This window comes from Temnothorax nylanderi, unplaced genomic scaffold, assembly GCF_030848795.1.
Source record: "Temnothorax nylanderi isolate EJ_2023f unplaced genomic scaffold, tnyl_v1.0 TNYL_tig1077_pilon, whole genome shotgun sequence".
Taxonomy (NCBI): Eukaryota; Metazoa; Arthropoda; class Insecta; order Hymenoptera; family Formicidae; genus Temnothorax; species Temnothorax nylanderi.
In genome coordinates this window covers 15,015-28,687 of record NW_027250139.1, presented here as the reverse complement: position 1 = coordinate 28,687, position 13,673 = coordinate 15,015, and the positions used below count along the sequence as shown (strand labels likewise).

The following is a 13,673-nucleotide window of genomic DNA, read 5'->3' as shown; positions in this document are numbered from 1 at the left end:
GAAGATGATGAATCATTGTACATTGGAGATGTCGCAGATGAATTATTGCATGACATAAAACAATTAGTACACAATGCAACTTGCGTCCAAGATAAAATAAAATTTCTCACAATGACTCCACGCAGTTGGTCGATTAGAGACTTGGAACGCAATTTTAATGTTTCTTTTCGAATGGCTCGTAAGGCCAAGGAACTCCAACAAGACCGTGGATTTGGATCGTCTCCGGATCCAAGACCTTCTCGTACACTTTCAAATTCTGTAATTTCAGACGTTATCGTATTTTATAATAGCGATGAAATTAGCCGCATAATGCCTGGCAGAAAAGATTATGTGACCGTACGAAATGCAAATGGCGAAAAAGATTACATTCAAAAACGACTAATTTTATGTAACCTCAAAGAAGCATATGTTCAATTTAAAGCTGAAAAGCCAGAGGTAAAAGTCGGCTTTACAAAATTTGCAGAACTTCGTCCTAAACACTGCATTGTAGTCGGTCCACCTGGAACGCATACAGTGTGCGTGTGTAAAATACACCAAAATTTCAAACTTATGCTTGCAGGAATTAATTCCATATCTCGGTCGTACAAAAGGACATATCAGGATTTATTACAGAAAATTACTTGCGAAACTCCAGGTTTTCCCTGTTATCTTAACGAATGTGATCATTGTCCAACGGTAGACATCGTTATTAAAGAAATTAAACATTTGTTTGAAGAAAATTTTGTCGAAAATTTGACGTATAGCAGATGGACACACACAGATCGCTCTACTTTAGAAAATATCATAATGTCAAGTGAACAATTTCTTGAAATTTTGAAAGAGTTGCTTGAAAAACTAAAAATGCACAATTTTATTGCCAAAGAGCAAAGTGCGTACATGCAACATTGCAAAAATAGTTTACAACCCGGCGAATTTTTAGTCCTCGGAGATTTTGCGGAGAATTATGCATTTGTCGTGCAAGATGAAATTCAAAGTTTCCACTGGAACAACAACCAGGCAACTATTCATCCTTTCGTCGTTTATTATCGTGATGAAAACGAAATCAAGCACTTAAGCTTTGTCGTGATATCGGAAGATTTACACCACAATACGGTCGCTGTCCATCTCTTCCAACATAAATTAATTGTAAAATTAAAAAGTGAATTTGGAAGCGCAAACGTAAAAAAATTAATTTACTTCTCTGATGGCGCATCTGCCCAATATAAGAATAAAAGTAATTTTATAAATCTAACTCATCATGAAAAAGATTTTCAAGTTAAAGCAGAGTGGCATTTTTTCGCAACCTCTCACGGCAAAAATCCATGCGATGGTGTGGGTGGCACAGTCAAACGCCTTGCTGCTCGCACAAGCCTGCAACGAACTAATACTGGTCATATTTTAACACCCAAAGACTTGTATGAATGGGCCCATTCGACAATAAAAACTATGAGTTTTGCTTTTTGCACCATTCAAGAACATGAAAACCAAAAAACAAAACTAAACTCTCGATTTAAAACAGCAATAACGCTACAGGGTACGCGACAATTCCATGCTTTCTTACCATTGACGACAAAACAAATACAATGCAAAATTGTCTCGAGATCGGAAAATACGTCCACATTGAAAATTATGCGTTAAGCATAAAATAATTACTAAGTTTTCATTTATTTTTTTTCACAATTACTTTTTATTTTTTATGACAATGTTACTTTGCTTTATAAAACAGAAAAAAGAATACAAAAAAACAAAAATAAAAATCAAAAAAAAAAATCGAAAACAGTATTGTTTGAATTTTTCAACCATTCTATGCATTATAAAAAATTAAGAACGATGCTATTAATTTCGTTTTTGAGAAAATTAACTTGGATATTAAGTTCGCCTAGCGCGCCGCGCGGCCAGCGAGCGAGAGCGGTCACCGTACAGACGTGGCTGCCGCACCAAGTACCGATTCTTCACGCGTACAAAAATTAAACAATTATTTTCTCGATAACGAAACAAAACACATCGACGAAAATTTTTTGTGGTATATTGGAAGTTTGAAAGTTTCTAACAAAATTTTTTTTTATTTTTTGATCGTCTTCCTGACAGTTAAAAAAATTATTGAAAAATAATTTGTTTAATAAATAGTACGAAATAATTTTTTTTTATGTTGTAAATAATTTCATCATAAAATATAGTCCTTTTGTGACAACTTTTATTTAAAAAATTTTTGTATTACACTTAAAGGAAAAAAGTTATGCAATTATTAACTAAAAAGTCAGTAAATTTTCCATTATTCATAAATCGAAAAAATTTGCAATTAAAAAAAATATATTTGACACCATATTTTATCTCGTCAGAAACTACCGATATGCAAAATTTGATTCATTTCTGAGAGGTGACTGATCCGGTTCACGCGGAATGGCCCATATATAACATACCGTTGCCTTTTGTATGTAACTTGTTTGTTGATATTTTATATTCAATGCCTATAATGATCATGGCAGTGTATAAACATGCTTTGATAGCTAAAGACAAATCTTCCCAAAAAGTCCAAGAAATAAACGGATGGATGTTGATGTTTTCATAACATTTCACAAGATTCTAATAGCGGAGACAGTAATAATAAACTCCTGCTTAAAAGAATCTCGTGCTTTGTTGATGAATTCTTTCTTGATGGTTGATGACAAGCTTCTTCTGCAAAGTGCTACAGATGCATGTTATATGTTAATTGTTCTCAGTTTCGTTTCTATCTGAAAAATGGACATTTAGTAAAGTTAATCAGTAGCATAATATTCAGAATGTCTTGTGCAGAGTAATTATAATAAAAATGTTATTAAATCTCATGAATATACATACCTTATCACAGTTTATTACTACGTTTACGCGAGCGTTACTTCTGTAGTAACTTATGATAATTCACCTGTTTACGCGAAGTGAATTATCGTAAGTCACTACAAAATCCCGTTTACGCGAAGGAATTATCGTAAGTTACTACAGAAATAACGCTCGCGTAAACGTAGTATATGAGACAGCTAATAATTTTAAGGTTTCGACATCAGCAACTTGTTTTGTTAATGATTTCTTTCATTTCAGCATTAATAGAAATAGATTGCACAAATCATACCATGCTACTTTTAATAAAGATATAGAAATCTGATATATCACTGTAAATAAGAAAGAGCTATTATTTATTAGTATATTGCTAGGAATGACACGTAATTGTGTGCATTTGTAAAAAGTATTTAAATAAAGGATTGTTTGAAATGTAATGCGAATAAGCAGTGTAAATGAAATTAAGGCGAACGAGCAACAGGGATTTAGTTATCTCAGTATATTTTACAAAAGCTCCTCCTGATGAGCAAAGACACAATAAAGTATGACATAAATAGAATTCACATATATGGCAAACACATAAAATAATAGCACATTTGAACTTAAAGTAAAAGAATAATAAGGTTTACATCCTATAAATAAGAGAATGTTGAGCAGATTATATAAATGTTGGAAGTAATTATTACAAGTAATATGTTCTTTGCGAAACTGTACGTATCGCTATTGTAAATCGCAAACGCTATGACGTCACTATAAAGGAAATCTTTAAGAGACAAAGACAAGAATATTAAAGTATGGAATCGAATAATGCTCAACGCAATGCAGAAGCTTATTAAATGAATAATTCTTAATATAACGCAAAATAATACTTTACGGCAGGTAATGCCTTATTTGATTGTCTTTACTGATTGCTATATGAACGCGAGTGACTCGCGTGACGGACAGAACAATGCAGTATCAAATATCAAAGTTCTTATAACGCACCGCAATAAACAAAGAATCTCCGAAATTGAGATTACACAAAGACGCGCAGCTAGTTAAACACAGAGCGGAATTGAAAGAAATATATTTAACGCGGGTACGCGTGGTGTAAGCCGATACTCGGCTTTTTAATCTTGAGATCTCTAATGCTATAGCGGCTATCGAAGGACAGCGTTATCCGATGTATCGGAAGGGCTTGAACAAGCCCGCAATTGCGTGGTTCACGCTTATCCGAGAGGTCGGAATGAGAATAAAGACAGAGTACTTAACGTGGGTGTTCACAGCTCGATATTCTCAGGTTACGTTTATAAGGGATGTAATCCTTTTCCAAATCCACGTAACTCGTCCTTCTCATTATATACGGAAGTAATGCGTCTTCCGTGTTTCGGCAGGAATGATCTCGCTCTCGTTTTCTCCTTTTGCGTGGTACGCACGGCAATTACACGCATGCAGCGTTCACTCAGGTCGTGATCTCGAGTATTGTAACACACGTGGTAACACGTGCAAGAAGCCGGTGTCTCGAAAGTAATTAAGGAAATTACTTAGTTTGATATAACACGTTCCGAATTGAATATCTTTACTTTTCTGAGGAATCACGACTTGCAATACTCAATAATACAAACGAACAAGCGAATTCAGGGAAAGACCGAACGTGCTTTCGGTACGACGGACCTCAAGCCAATGACGCAGAACGCGGCCCGACACGTATCGTCGCGTCGCAAGCGCGGACCGGTAAAAACCAAAAAGCGATCGGCAGCGCGCCCCTTGCTTCCGGCGCCGCGATCGCGTCGCTGTCGCTGTTACCAGCGAGGCGATACTTTTAATAAAGCGCCTAATTTGAACATTCTCCCCGCCTTCGTTGACTAGGGTCAACGAAAGTTTAAACAACGTCTGTTTGGATTGGTAACGGGCAGATTTTTACAATAGGTCTCTTTAAAATGGAATTTTGTGTACGCACTGAGACTACTCGAGTATTTCCATCCTTGCCTGGATAAGTTTCTATGATTCGACCTAAGGGCCATTTCGATGGAGGGTACCTCTCATCAACAACTAATACAAGAGAACCGATCGTTAAAGAAGGAGAGGCTTTATTCCATTTGTAAATGGAAAGGTATCGTTGTAAACACTCTTGTGACCATTTCGTCCAGAAACTATCCAGCATTTGGCGAGTCATTTGCCATCGAGATAAGCGTGCGACTTTAACCGACTCAAGAGACGGTTCTGGAATTATCACTGGAGCACCTCCAATTAGGAAGTGACCAGGAGTTAGCGCATCGAGATCGTCAGGGTCATCAGTTAGCGGACGAAGGGGTCTCGAATTGAGGATAGCCTCAACTTGTGTAAGCAAAGTATTCATCTCCTCGAAAGTTAGCAGTGTATCTCCTATGACACGTTTGAGATGAAACTTGACAGATCGGACCCCGGCTTCCCATTTTCCTCCAAAATGAGGAGCAGAGGGAGGGTTGAATTTCCACTGCGTTCCGTGATTGGCTAAGACAACAGCCAAGTCTTCTAACTCCTTAGCGGAGGACAAAAATAACTTTTGGAGTTCCGAATCAGCTCCCTTGAAATTTGTGCCGCAATCACTCATCAGGGTGGCACATATCCCTCTTCGGGCTGTGAAGCGCTTGTATGCGGCGATAAAAGCATCGGTTGTGTAGTCGGTCACCAGCTCCAAGTGAATTGCTGACGTAATGTGGCAAACAAAGAGAGCTATGTAAGCCTTGTACGTTTTTGCGTTTCTTCCTCTCCAAGTCTTAAGAACCAGAGGTCCTGCGTAGTCAACACCGGTATGTAAAAAAGCTCGAGATGGTGTTAGGTTTTCAATTGGAAGTGGTCCCATCACTTGTTGTGCCTGCTTTTTTCTAAAACGTGCGCATCGAACGCATTTCAAGATAAATGAACGTATCGGAGCCCGTCCTCCTACTATCCAGTACTCAGATCGTATGAGGTTAGTCGTTAGTTGTGTACCTCCATGCATCGAACGTAAGTGAGCGTCAGCGATAATCAATGTGGTAAGAGGAGAATCTTTTGGCAAGATGAATGGATGTTTTGTATTCATGGGCAAGAAAGCAGAATGAAGGCGACCTCCTACTCTTAGGAATCCATCGGAGTCTAATTGAGGAGTTAGTCGAAGGAGAGGGCTAGTCTTGTCGAGAGGTTGACCGGAAGTCAAAGTTTGCAGATCGTGCTTGAAATATACCTGTTGCACGGATTTTATCCAAAAGAGTTTTGCATCGTTTAACTCTTTAGGAGTTAACGGCGTCTTAGAGAGTATCTCGTTTGACCGCCGAAATCGTTTAACTGCTCTCATGCAAGTTGCTGTGATGCGTAACAAGCGAGTAAGACTCGAGTATCGAGTAGCGAGATCCCATAAATTAGAACTTAAATCTTTAGAGATCGTGACGACTTTAGCTGGTCGTTCTTCTAAGTTGGCATCAAAAGAGGGAGTTCGTGAATCATTCGGCCATAAATATAAAGGTTTTGAAAGCCAATGTGGCCCTTGCCACCAAGTAGTGAACTCTTGAAGTTGAGTAGGTGTTAGTCCTCGAGTGGCACAATCAGCAGGGTTTTCCTTTCCAGGCACGAATTTCCATTGAGCGTGTGGCAATGTTTTCTGAATGAAAACTACTCGGTTGTGTACAAAGTCTTTCCACCTAGAAGGATGACCATTAATCCAGGTACCTGCTATTTCCGAATCTATCCAGCAGAAGAAAGGTATATTTTTCAATTCGAGAACGTCCAAAGCTTGAGAACCAAGCTTCGTGAGTAAAACTGCGCCCTCAAGTTCGAGACGAGGAATGGTAAGACGCTTAAGAGGGGCAACCTTCGTTTTTGCACACAGTAATGTGACCGTGGTAATTCCATTGCTATCGGTGGTTCGTACGTACACAACTGCAGCAATTGCCTGCTGAGAGGCATCACAAAATCCATGTAGTTCAATTTGATGGTCAGCCCTTACTCCAACCCAACGAGGAATGGAAATGTCACGATTTTCGTGCAATTGATCCACGAATTTACTCCATTTTTTAGATACATCCTCAGGTAGTGGATCATCCCAACCAAGTTTCAATCTCCATAATTCTTGGATGAGAATCTTTGCAGTTATGATGACTGGAACTAGCAAACCAAGAGGGTCAAATACCTTTGCAATGGTTGACATAATAGCTCGTTTCGAGATTACTTTGATAGAAGGTATTTCTATGGTGAAATGAAAGTTGTCAGTAGGAGGATTCCAACATAAACCTAAGGCGTGAACAGTTGCCTTTTCATCGATCTTCACTGGAGAAGAGATAGCTTGCTTGTCTGGGGGTATTGACCGTAAAATTTCTGAATGATTTGCGGCCCACTTATGGAGCGGAAAGCCGCCTGCTTCACAAATACCAACAACCTGCTTTACAGTATCTTGTGCTTTTCGAATTGAGTTAGCGCCTCCGAAACCATCATCAACGTAACGGCCTTTCTCTAATACGGAAACGGCAAGAGGGTACTTCATGCCTTCATCTTTGATGAGTTGTTTAACTGTCCGAAGGGCTAAAAATGGTGCGCAGATCTGTCCATAAGTGACAGTGTTCAGTCTGAAGATTTGAATGATAAGAATGCCTTTGGATCGAAGAATCCACAAAATCCTTTGGAAGTCCCGATCATCGGGGTGAATCAGAATCTGCCTATACATCTTCACCATGTCGAAGGAAAATACGTAAGGAAATCTACGCCACCAAATTAGAACATCAAACACGTTGATTTGAAGTTTAGCTCCTGTGTATAACAAATCATTCAAGGAATATCCTGACGACGTCCGGCTTGATCCATTAAAGACAACTCTGATTCGATTTAGATCATTATCACGTAAAACACCGTGATGAGGTAGATAATACACCAATTGAGGTCCAGGAGCGGAATCGGGAACGAGCGTCATGTGTTGCATTGTCTAATAATCGTACATAAATCCATGATAAGCTTCGGAATAACGTGCATCGGATGACAGTCGATTTGACAAACTGATCAGTACTTGATTAGCCTTCGTTCGAGAATCTCCTAATTGATCAGCTGGCAATTTGAACGGCAGTCGTACTTGGTAGCGACCACTTGAATCTCGAGTGTGAGTCGATTGAAAGTGACGTTCACATTGTTCCTCCTCAGCATTTAATGATGAATTATTGGAAAAAGGAACAGTTTCCATCTCCCAAAATCGTTGAATTAACTCATGTAACTCCTTATCTATTGAGATGTGAAGGCATTGAACAAGGAAAGAGGTAGAAGCATTTCCTACAGGGCCAGAAATTATCCAACCCAGTTTTGTACATTGTGCGAGTGGAGTATCCACAGCTCCTTTAACAATTCCTTCTTCAATAATAGTACTGTAAATGTCTGCTCCCAGAATAACGTCAACCGAACCTGGAACTGTAAATTTTGGGTCTGCGAATTGTAAATTCTTCAGATGTTCCCATGCTGATTCGTCACAACGTAAGGAAGGTAACGAAGCTGTAAGCTTTGGTAAAATGTGAGCACAAATAAACCCTTCGTAGTCGCTATTGAAATGTGGCTTGAACTTTAAAGTCACAACTCCTTTTGTTTTACGGGTTTTCTGAGCTCCTATTCCAATCAAAGGAATGAACGAATGTTTTCTCGGTATGTGTAAACGTTGCACAATTCTTTCTGTAATTAAGGATATCTCGGATCCTTGGTCTATTAATGCACGAGCTTTAGTAAATTCTCCGTTGGGGCCCTCAATTATTATTTGCGCAGTTGCCAACAATACACACGGGGTAGAACCCGATAATGAAGTAGAATTTACTGCCTTTGCATTTGACTGTAACGCCTGTTCCTTCGTAGAAGTAGAAGCTGAATCCGCCTTTTGTTCGGCCTTGACCGCAGTTTGATCAGAATCGGTTTGTTTGTCTTTAAATCGGTGGATGGTGGTGTGGTGTTTGCTTCTACACTTTGTACATCGCTTGGTCACGCGACATGCCGATGCTCGGTGTGAACCGAGGCAATTAAAGCACAACTTGTGTTTTGCTATGATTGCTAGACGCTGTTCCACGGTTTTTGAGATGTACTGAGGGCAATATGCTATGTAGTGTTTCGCCGAACAAATTACGCACGAATTCTTTTTGCCCGCAAAATGTGATTTAGCAGAAGATGGTTGTGAGCGAGGTGTCCATTTTCCCGTTCTGCATCTCTCGAATGCTTGAAGAGAACGCAGACGATTAAATAAGAAAGTCGAAAACTGGTCCCAGGTGGGGGGTTGTTTAGCTGAACCTAAATGATTTTCCCATGCCTTTACCGATTCCGAATCAAGACGTTGCACGGCAATAAATATTAAAACGTCGTCCCAGGTTTGTACAGGGCGTTGTAACGTTTCGAGAGTTCGGTAAATTTGAGTGATGTTCGTGTAAAGCGATTCCATTTCAATCGAAGATTCCTTTGTCATGCGTTTCAGAGTGAATAATGCTTGAAGAGCTTCATTAACAAGTAATCTTGTATTTTCGTAATACGCAATTAAGGCATCCCAGGCCTTTTGAAAATTGTCAGAGGTGAGAGTAGTATTTTTAAGTAGTAGGGCAGCTGATCCCTCCAAACAAGTTTTTAAATACTGCAGTTTCTCGACAGAGGTCAATGAAGAGTGTTTAATGACAATTGAATTAAATAGATCCTTGAAAGATAACCAATTAGATTGTACTCCGTCAAATTTGGGTAATTCAATAATAGGTAAACGTGCGTGATGATTATACTCTGGATTATTCGAACGAGATTGCGTAGAAGTCGAGAGCGGCATTGACTCTGGTTCCCGTGAAGGAAGTTGCACAAAAGTCGAAGGCGTTGCCGACACTTGTTCCGGCGCGAGATGCTCTTGCGTGAGAAAAGAATTTAACTTATCGATTTCCCGAAGATAACTTTGATGCGTCTGTGCAAACAAGCCTTCCAAAAAATACGCGTGATTAATTACCCGTAATCTTTCCTCAGAACTTAATCCGCGTACTGCCAACCCGATGGCTTGGTGTTTAACCGAAAATTGATCCCAGTTCTCCCTGAGATTTTCAAGACGCGTGTGCACCATATGCGGCATAATATTTGAACGTCCAATAGTCAATAAGTTGTCAAACGTTTTAGAAATTATGCCCATCAGGGTGAGCTGTTGCTCTAAATGATTTTCAATATGACTGAGTCTCATCCTGTAGCCGTACACCTATCCGGCTCGAAGGACCAAAATGTTTGAAATGTAATGCGAATAAGCAGTGTAAATGAAATTAAGGCGAACGAGCAACAGGGATTTAGTTATCTCAGTATATTTTACAAAAGCTCCTCCTGATGAGCAAAGACACAATAAAGTATGACATAAATAGAATTCACATATATGGCAAACACATAAAATAATAGCACATTTGAACTTAAAGTAAAAGAATAATAAGGTTTACATCCTATAAATAAGAGAATGTTGAGCAGATTATATAAATGTTGGAAGTAATTATTACAAGTAATATGTTCTTTGCGAAACTGTACGTATCGCTATTGTAAATCGCAAACGCTATGACGTCACTATAAAGGAAATCTTTAAGAGACAAAGACAAGAATATTAAAGTATGGAATCGAATAATGCTCAACGCAATGCAGAAGCTTATTAAATGAATAATTCTTAATATAACGCAAAATAATACTTTACGGCAGGTAATGCCTTATTTGATTGTCTTTACTGATTGCTATATGAACGCGAGTGACTCGCGTGACGGACAGAACAATGCAGTATCAAATATCAAAGTTCTTATAACGCACCGCAATAAACAAAGAATCTCCGAAATTGAGATTACACAAAGACGCGCAGCTAGTTAAACACAGAGCGGAATTGAAAGAAATATATTTAACGCGGGTACGCGTGGTGTAAGCCGATACTCGGCTTTTTAATCTTGAGATCTCTAATGCTATAGCGGCTATCGAAGGACAGCGTTATCCGATGTATCGGAAGGGCTTGAACAAGCCCGCAATTGCGTGGTTCACGCTTATCCGAGAGGTCGGAATGAGAATAAAGACAGAGTACTTAACGTGGGTGTTCACAGCTCGATATTCTCAGGTTACGTTTATAAGGGATGTAATCCTTTTCCAAATCCACGTAACTCGTCCTTCTCATTATATACGGAAGTAATGCGTCTTCCGTGTTCCGGCAGGAATGATCTCGCTCTCGTTTTCTCCTTTTGCGTGGTACGCACGGCAATTACACGCATGCAGCGTTCACTCAGGTCGTGATCTCGAGTATTGTAACACACGTGGTAACACGTGCAAGAAGCCGGTGTCTCGAAAGTAATTAAGGAAATTACTTAGTTTGATATAACACGTTCCGAATTGAATATCTTTACTTTTCTGAGGAATCACGACTTGCAATACTCAATAATACAAACGAACAAGCGAATTCAGGGAAAGACCGAACGTGCTTTCGGTACGACGGACCTCAAGCCAATGACGCAGAACGCGGCCCGACACGTATCGTCGCGTCGCAAGCGCGGACCGGTAAAAACCAAAAAGCGATCGGCAGCGCGCCCCTTGCTTCCGGCGCCGCGATCGCGTCGCTGTCGCTGTTACCAGCGAGGCGATACTTTTAATAACGCGCCTAATTTGAACAGGATACTTACATAAATAATGACAAATATAATTAATTAAACGTTTTCTGATATTCATTTCCTTCCGATTACAGTACTCTAATCTTTTACATGTGCAATGACACGTCGTTTGAAAAAAAAGGATTTGGAGAAATTGTAGTCAATTTCAGTGCGTAAAAACTATATAATAACTTATTATGTGTGTACAACGTGATGTTACGAGAGGTTAGGAAATCTGTCATAACAATGATGTGCGAGATCAAGATGCAGAATAATACAATATAATTATTAATTATTATTGGGCAGCAAAGTACCAACAAAAAGTAGAGATAACAGTTAACATACATTTTTTCCACGAAGTTGTTATGACAGATTTCCTAACCTCTCGTAAAATTATTGTGTTGTAAATACTATGATATTACTTATATCTCCGTGGTTGTACATACATAATAATGTATATCCTTCCTCTCGCAGGATTTGGACAAAATCGATTATGGCCAGACTCTGTATAGAGGGTCTCTACTGTAAACATGTTAAATTGACGGAATAAAATCATTGCATCGCAGTTGTTACAATTTAATTAAACGCCCATTACGCCGTAACGAAGCGTTGTTGACCCATGGTTCCTATACTTAAAGTCGGTGTATTTATTCCTTCTTTCATTACACAAATTTACGAAACTTAGTTTTTCTACACCCTGTATATATCTCAGGAACTGCTTAATATTGTAACTCGTGCTCAATCGTGGTCAATCGGGACGGTAGTCAATCGGGACGGTGGTCAATCGGGACGGTGGTCAATCGGGACAGTGGCCAATATCAACGTGGTTAATCGGGACCGTGGTCAATATCAACGTGGTCAATCGGGACCGTGGTCAATCGGGACGGTGGTCAATCGGGACGGTGGTCAATCGGGACCTTGTCAATCGGGACGGTGGTCAATCGAAACGGTGGTCAATCGGGACGGTGGTCAATCGGGACCGTGGTCAATCGGGACGGTGGTCAATCGGGACGGTGGTCAATCGGGACGGTGGTCAATCGGGACGGTGGCCAATCGGGACCGTGGTCAATCGGGACCGTGGTCAATCGGGACCGTGGTCAATCGGGACCGTGGTCAATCGGGACGGTGGTCAATCGGGACGGTGGTCAATTGGGACGGTGGTCAATCGGGACCGTGGCCAATCGGGACGGTGGTCAATCGGGACGGTGGTCAATCGGGACGGTGGTCAATCGGGACGGTGGTCAATCGGGACCGTGGCCAATCGGGACCGTGGCCAATATTAACGTGGTTAATCGGGACTGTGGTCAATATCAACGTGGTCAATCGGGACCGTGATTAATAGGGACCGTGGGCAATCGGGACCGTGGTCAATCGCAACGTGATCAATATTAACGTGGTCAAACGCAACGTGGTCAATCTCAACGTGGTCAATTTCAACGTGGTCAATAATGATCGTGGTCAATCGGGACGGTGGTCAATCGGGACCGTGGTCATTCGGGACGGTGGTCAATCGCGACCGTGGTCAATCGAGACGGTGGTCAATCGGGACGGTGGTCAATCGGGACGGTGGTTAATCGGGACCGTAGTCAATCGGGACCGTTGTCAATCGCAACGTGGTCAATATTAATGTGGTCAAACGCAACGTGGCTAATCTCAACGTGGTCAATTTCAACGTGGTCAATCTCAACGTGGTCAATCGGGACCGTGGTCAATCGGGACGGTGGTCAATCGGGACGGTGGTCGATCGGGACGGTGGTCGATCGGGACGGTGGTCGATCGGGACGGTGGTCGATAGGGACGGTGGTCGATCGGGACGGTGGTCGATCGGGACGGTGGTCGATCGTGACGGTGGTCGATCGGGACGGTGGTCAATCGGGACCGTGGTCAATCGGGACGGTGGTCAATCGGGACCGTGGTCAATCGCAACGTGGTCAATTGCAACGTGTTCAATATCAACGTGGTCAATCGGGACCGTGGTAAATATTAACGTGGTCAAACGGGACGCTCCCCATCTGAGCATTGGGGGACTGCAGACCGCCCGCTAGAACTCGAGTAAAGGTAAGTGCCAACGCCCCTAAACTTAATTAACTGACATGAGCGAGACCCCATCACGACCTGCTACCCGCCGACTTTCCCCCTTAGTCTCTCGAATCACGCGCCGGAATTGGCTATCCCGCGCGATCTGTGTTTTCACGTTGGGTTACCAGGATCGGAACAGTAAACATTACCTCTGCGAATCGTGTTACCGCGACTTAACCGCGCAACAGCGCAGTCATTACGAACTCCTGGTCCGACATTACATGCACA

General features: G+C 41.1%; 2 protein-coding genes across 2 annotated transcripts; both read right to left on the bottom strand.

The window, feature by feature from the left end:
• Nucleotides 1-4,654: 4,654 nt before the first annotated feature.
• On the bottom strand, nucleotides 4,655-7,702 carry LOC139786564 (uncharacterized). Its single transcript, XM_071725715.1, has one exon. It carries the CDS (start codon nucleotides 7,700-7,702, stop codon nucleotides 4,655-4,657), a length of 3,048 nt encoding a protein of 1,015 aa, XP_071581816.1.
• Nucleotides 7,703-7,705: 3 nt separating this feature from the next.
• Nucleotides 7,706-9,949, bottom strand: LOC139786563 (uncharacterized). The gene has a single exon (XM_071725714.1). It carries the CDS (start codon nucleotides 9,947-9,949, stop codon nucleotides 7,706-7,708), a length of 2,244 nt encoding a protein of 747 aa, XP_071581815.1.
• Nucleotides 9,950-13,673: the final 3,724 nt, after the last annotated feature.

Excerpts from the sequence above, each read along its gene's own strand:
- LOC139786564 (XM_071725715.1), bottom strand. The coding sequence starts at position 7,702 with ATGCAACACATGACGCTCGTTCCCGATTCCGCTCCTGGACCTCAATTG.
- LOC139786563 (XM_071725714.1), bottom strand. The coding sequence starts at position 9,949 with ATGAGACTCAGTCATATTGAAAATCATTTAGAGCAACAGCTCACCCTG.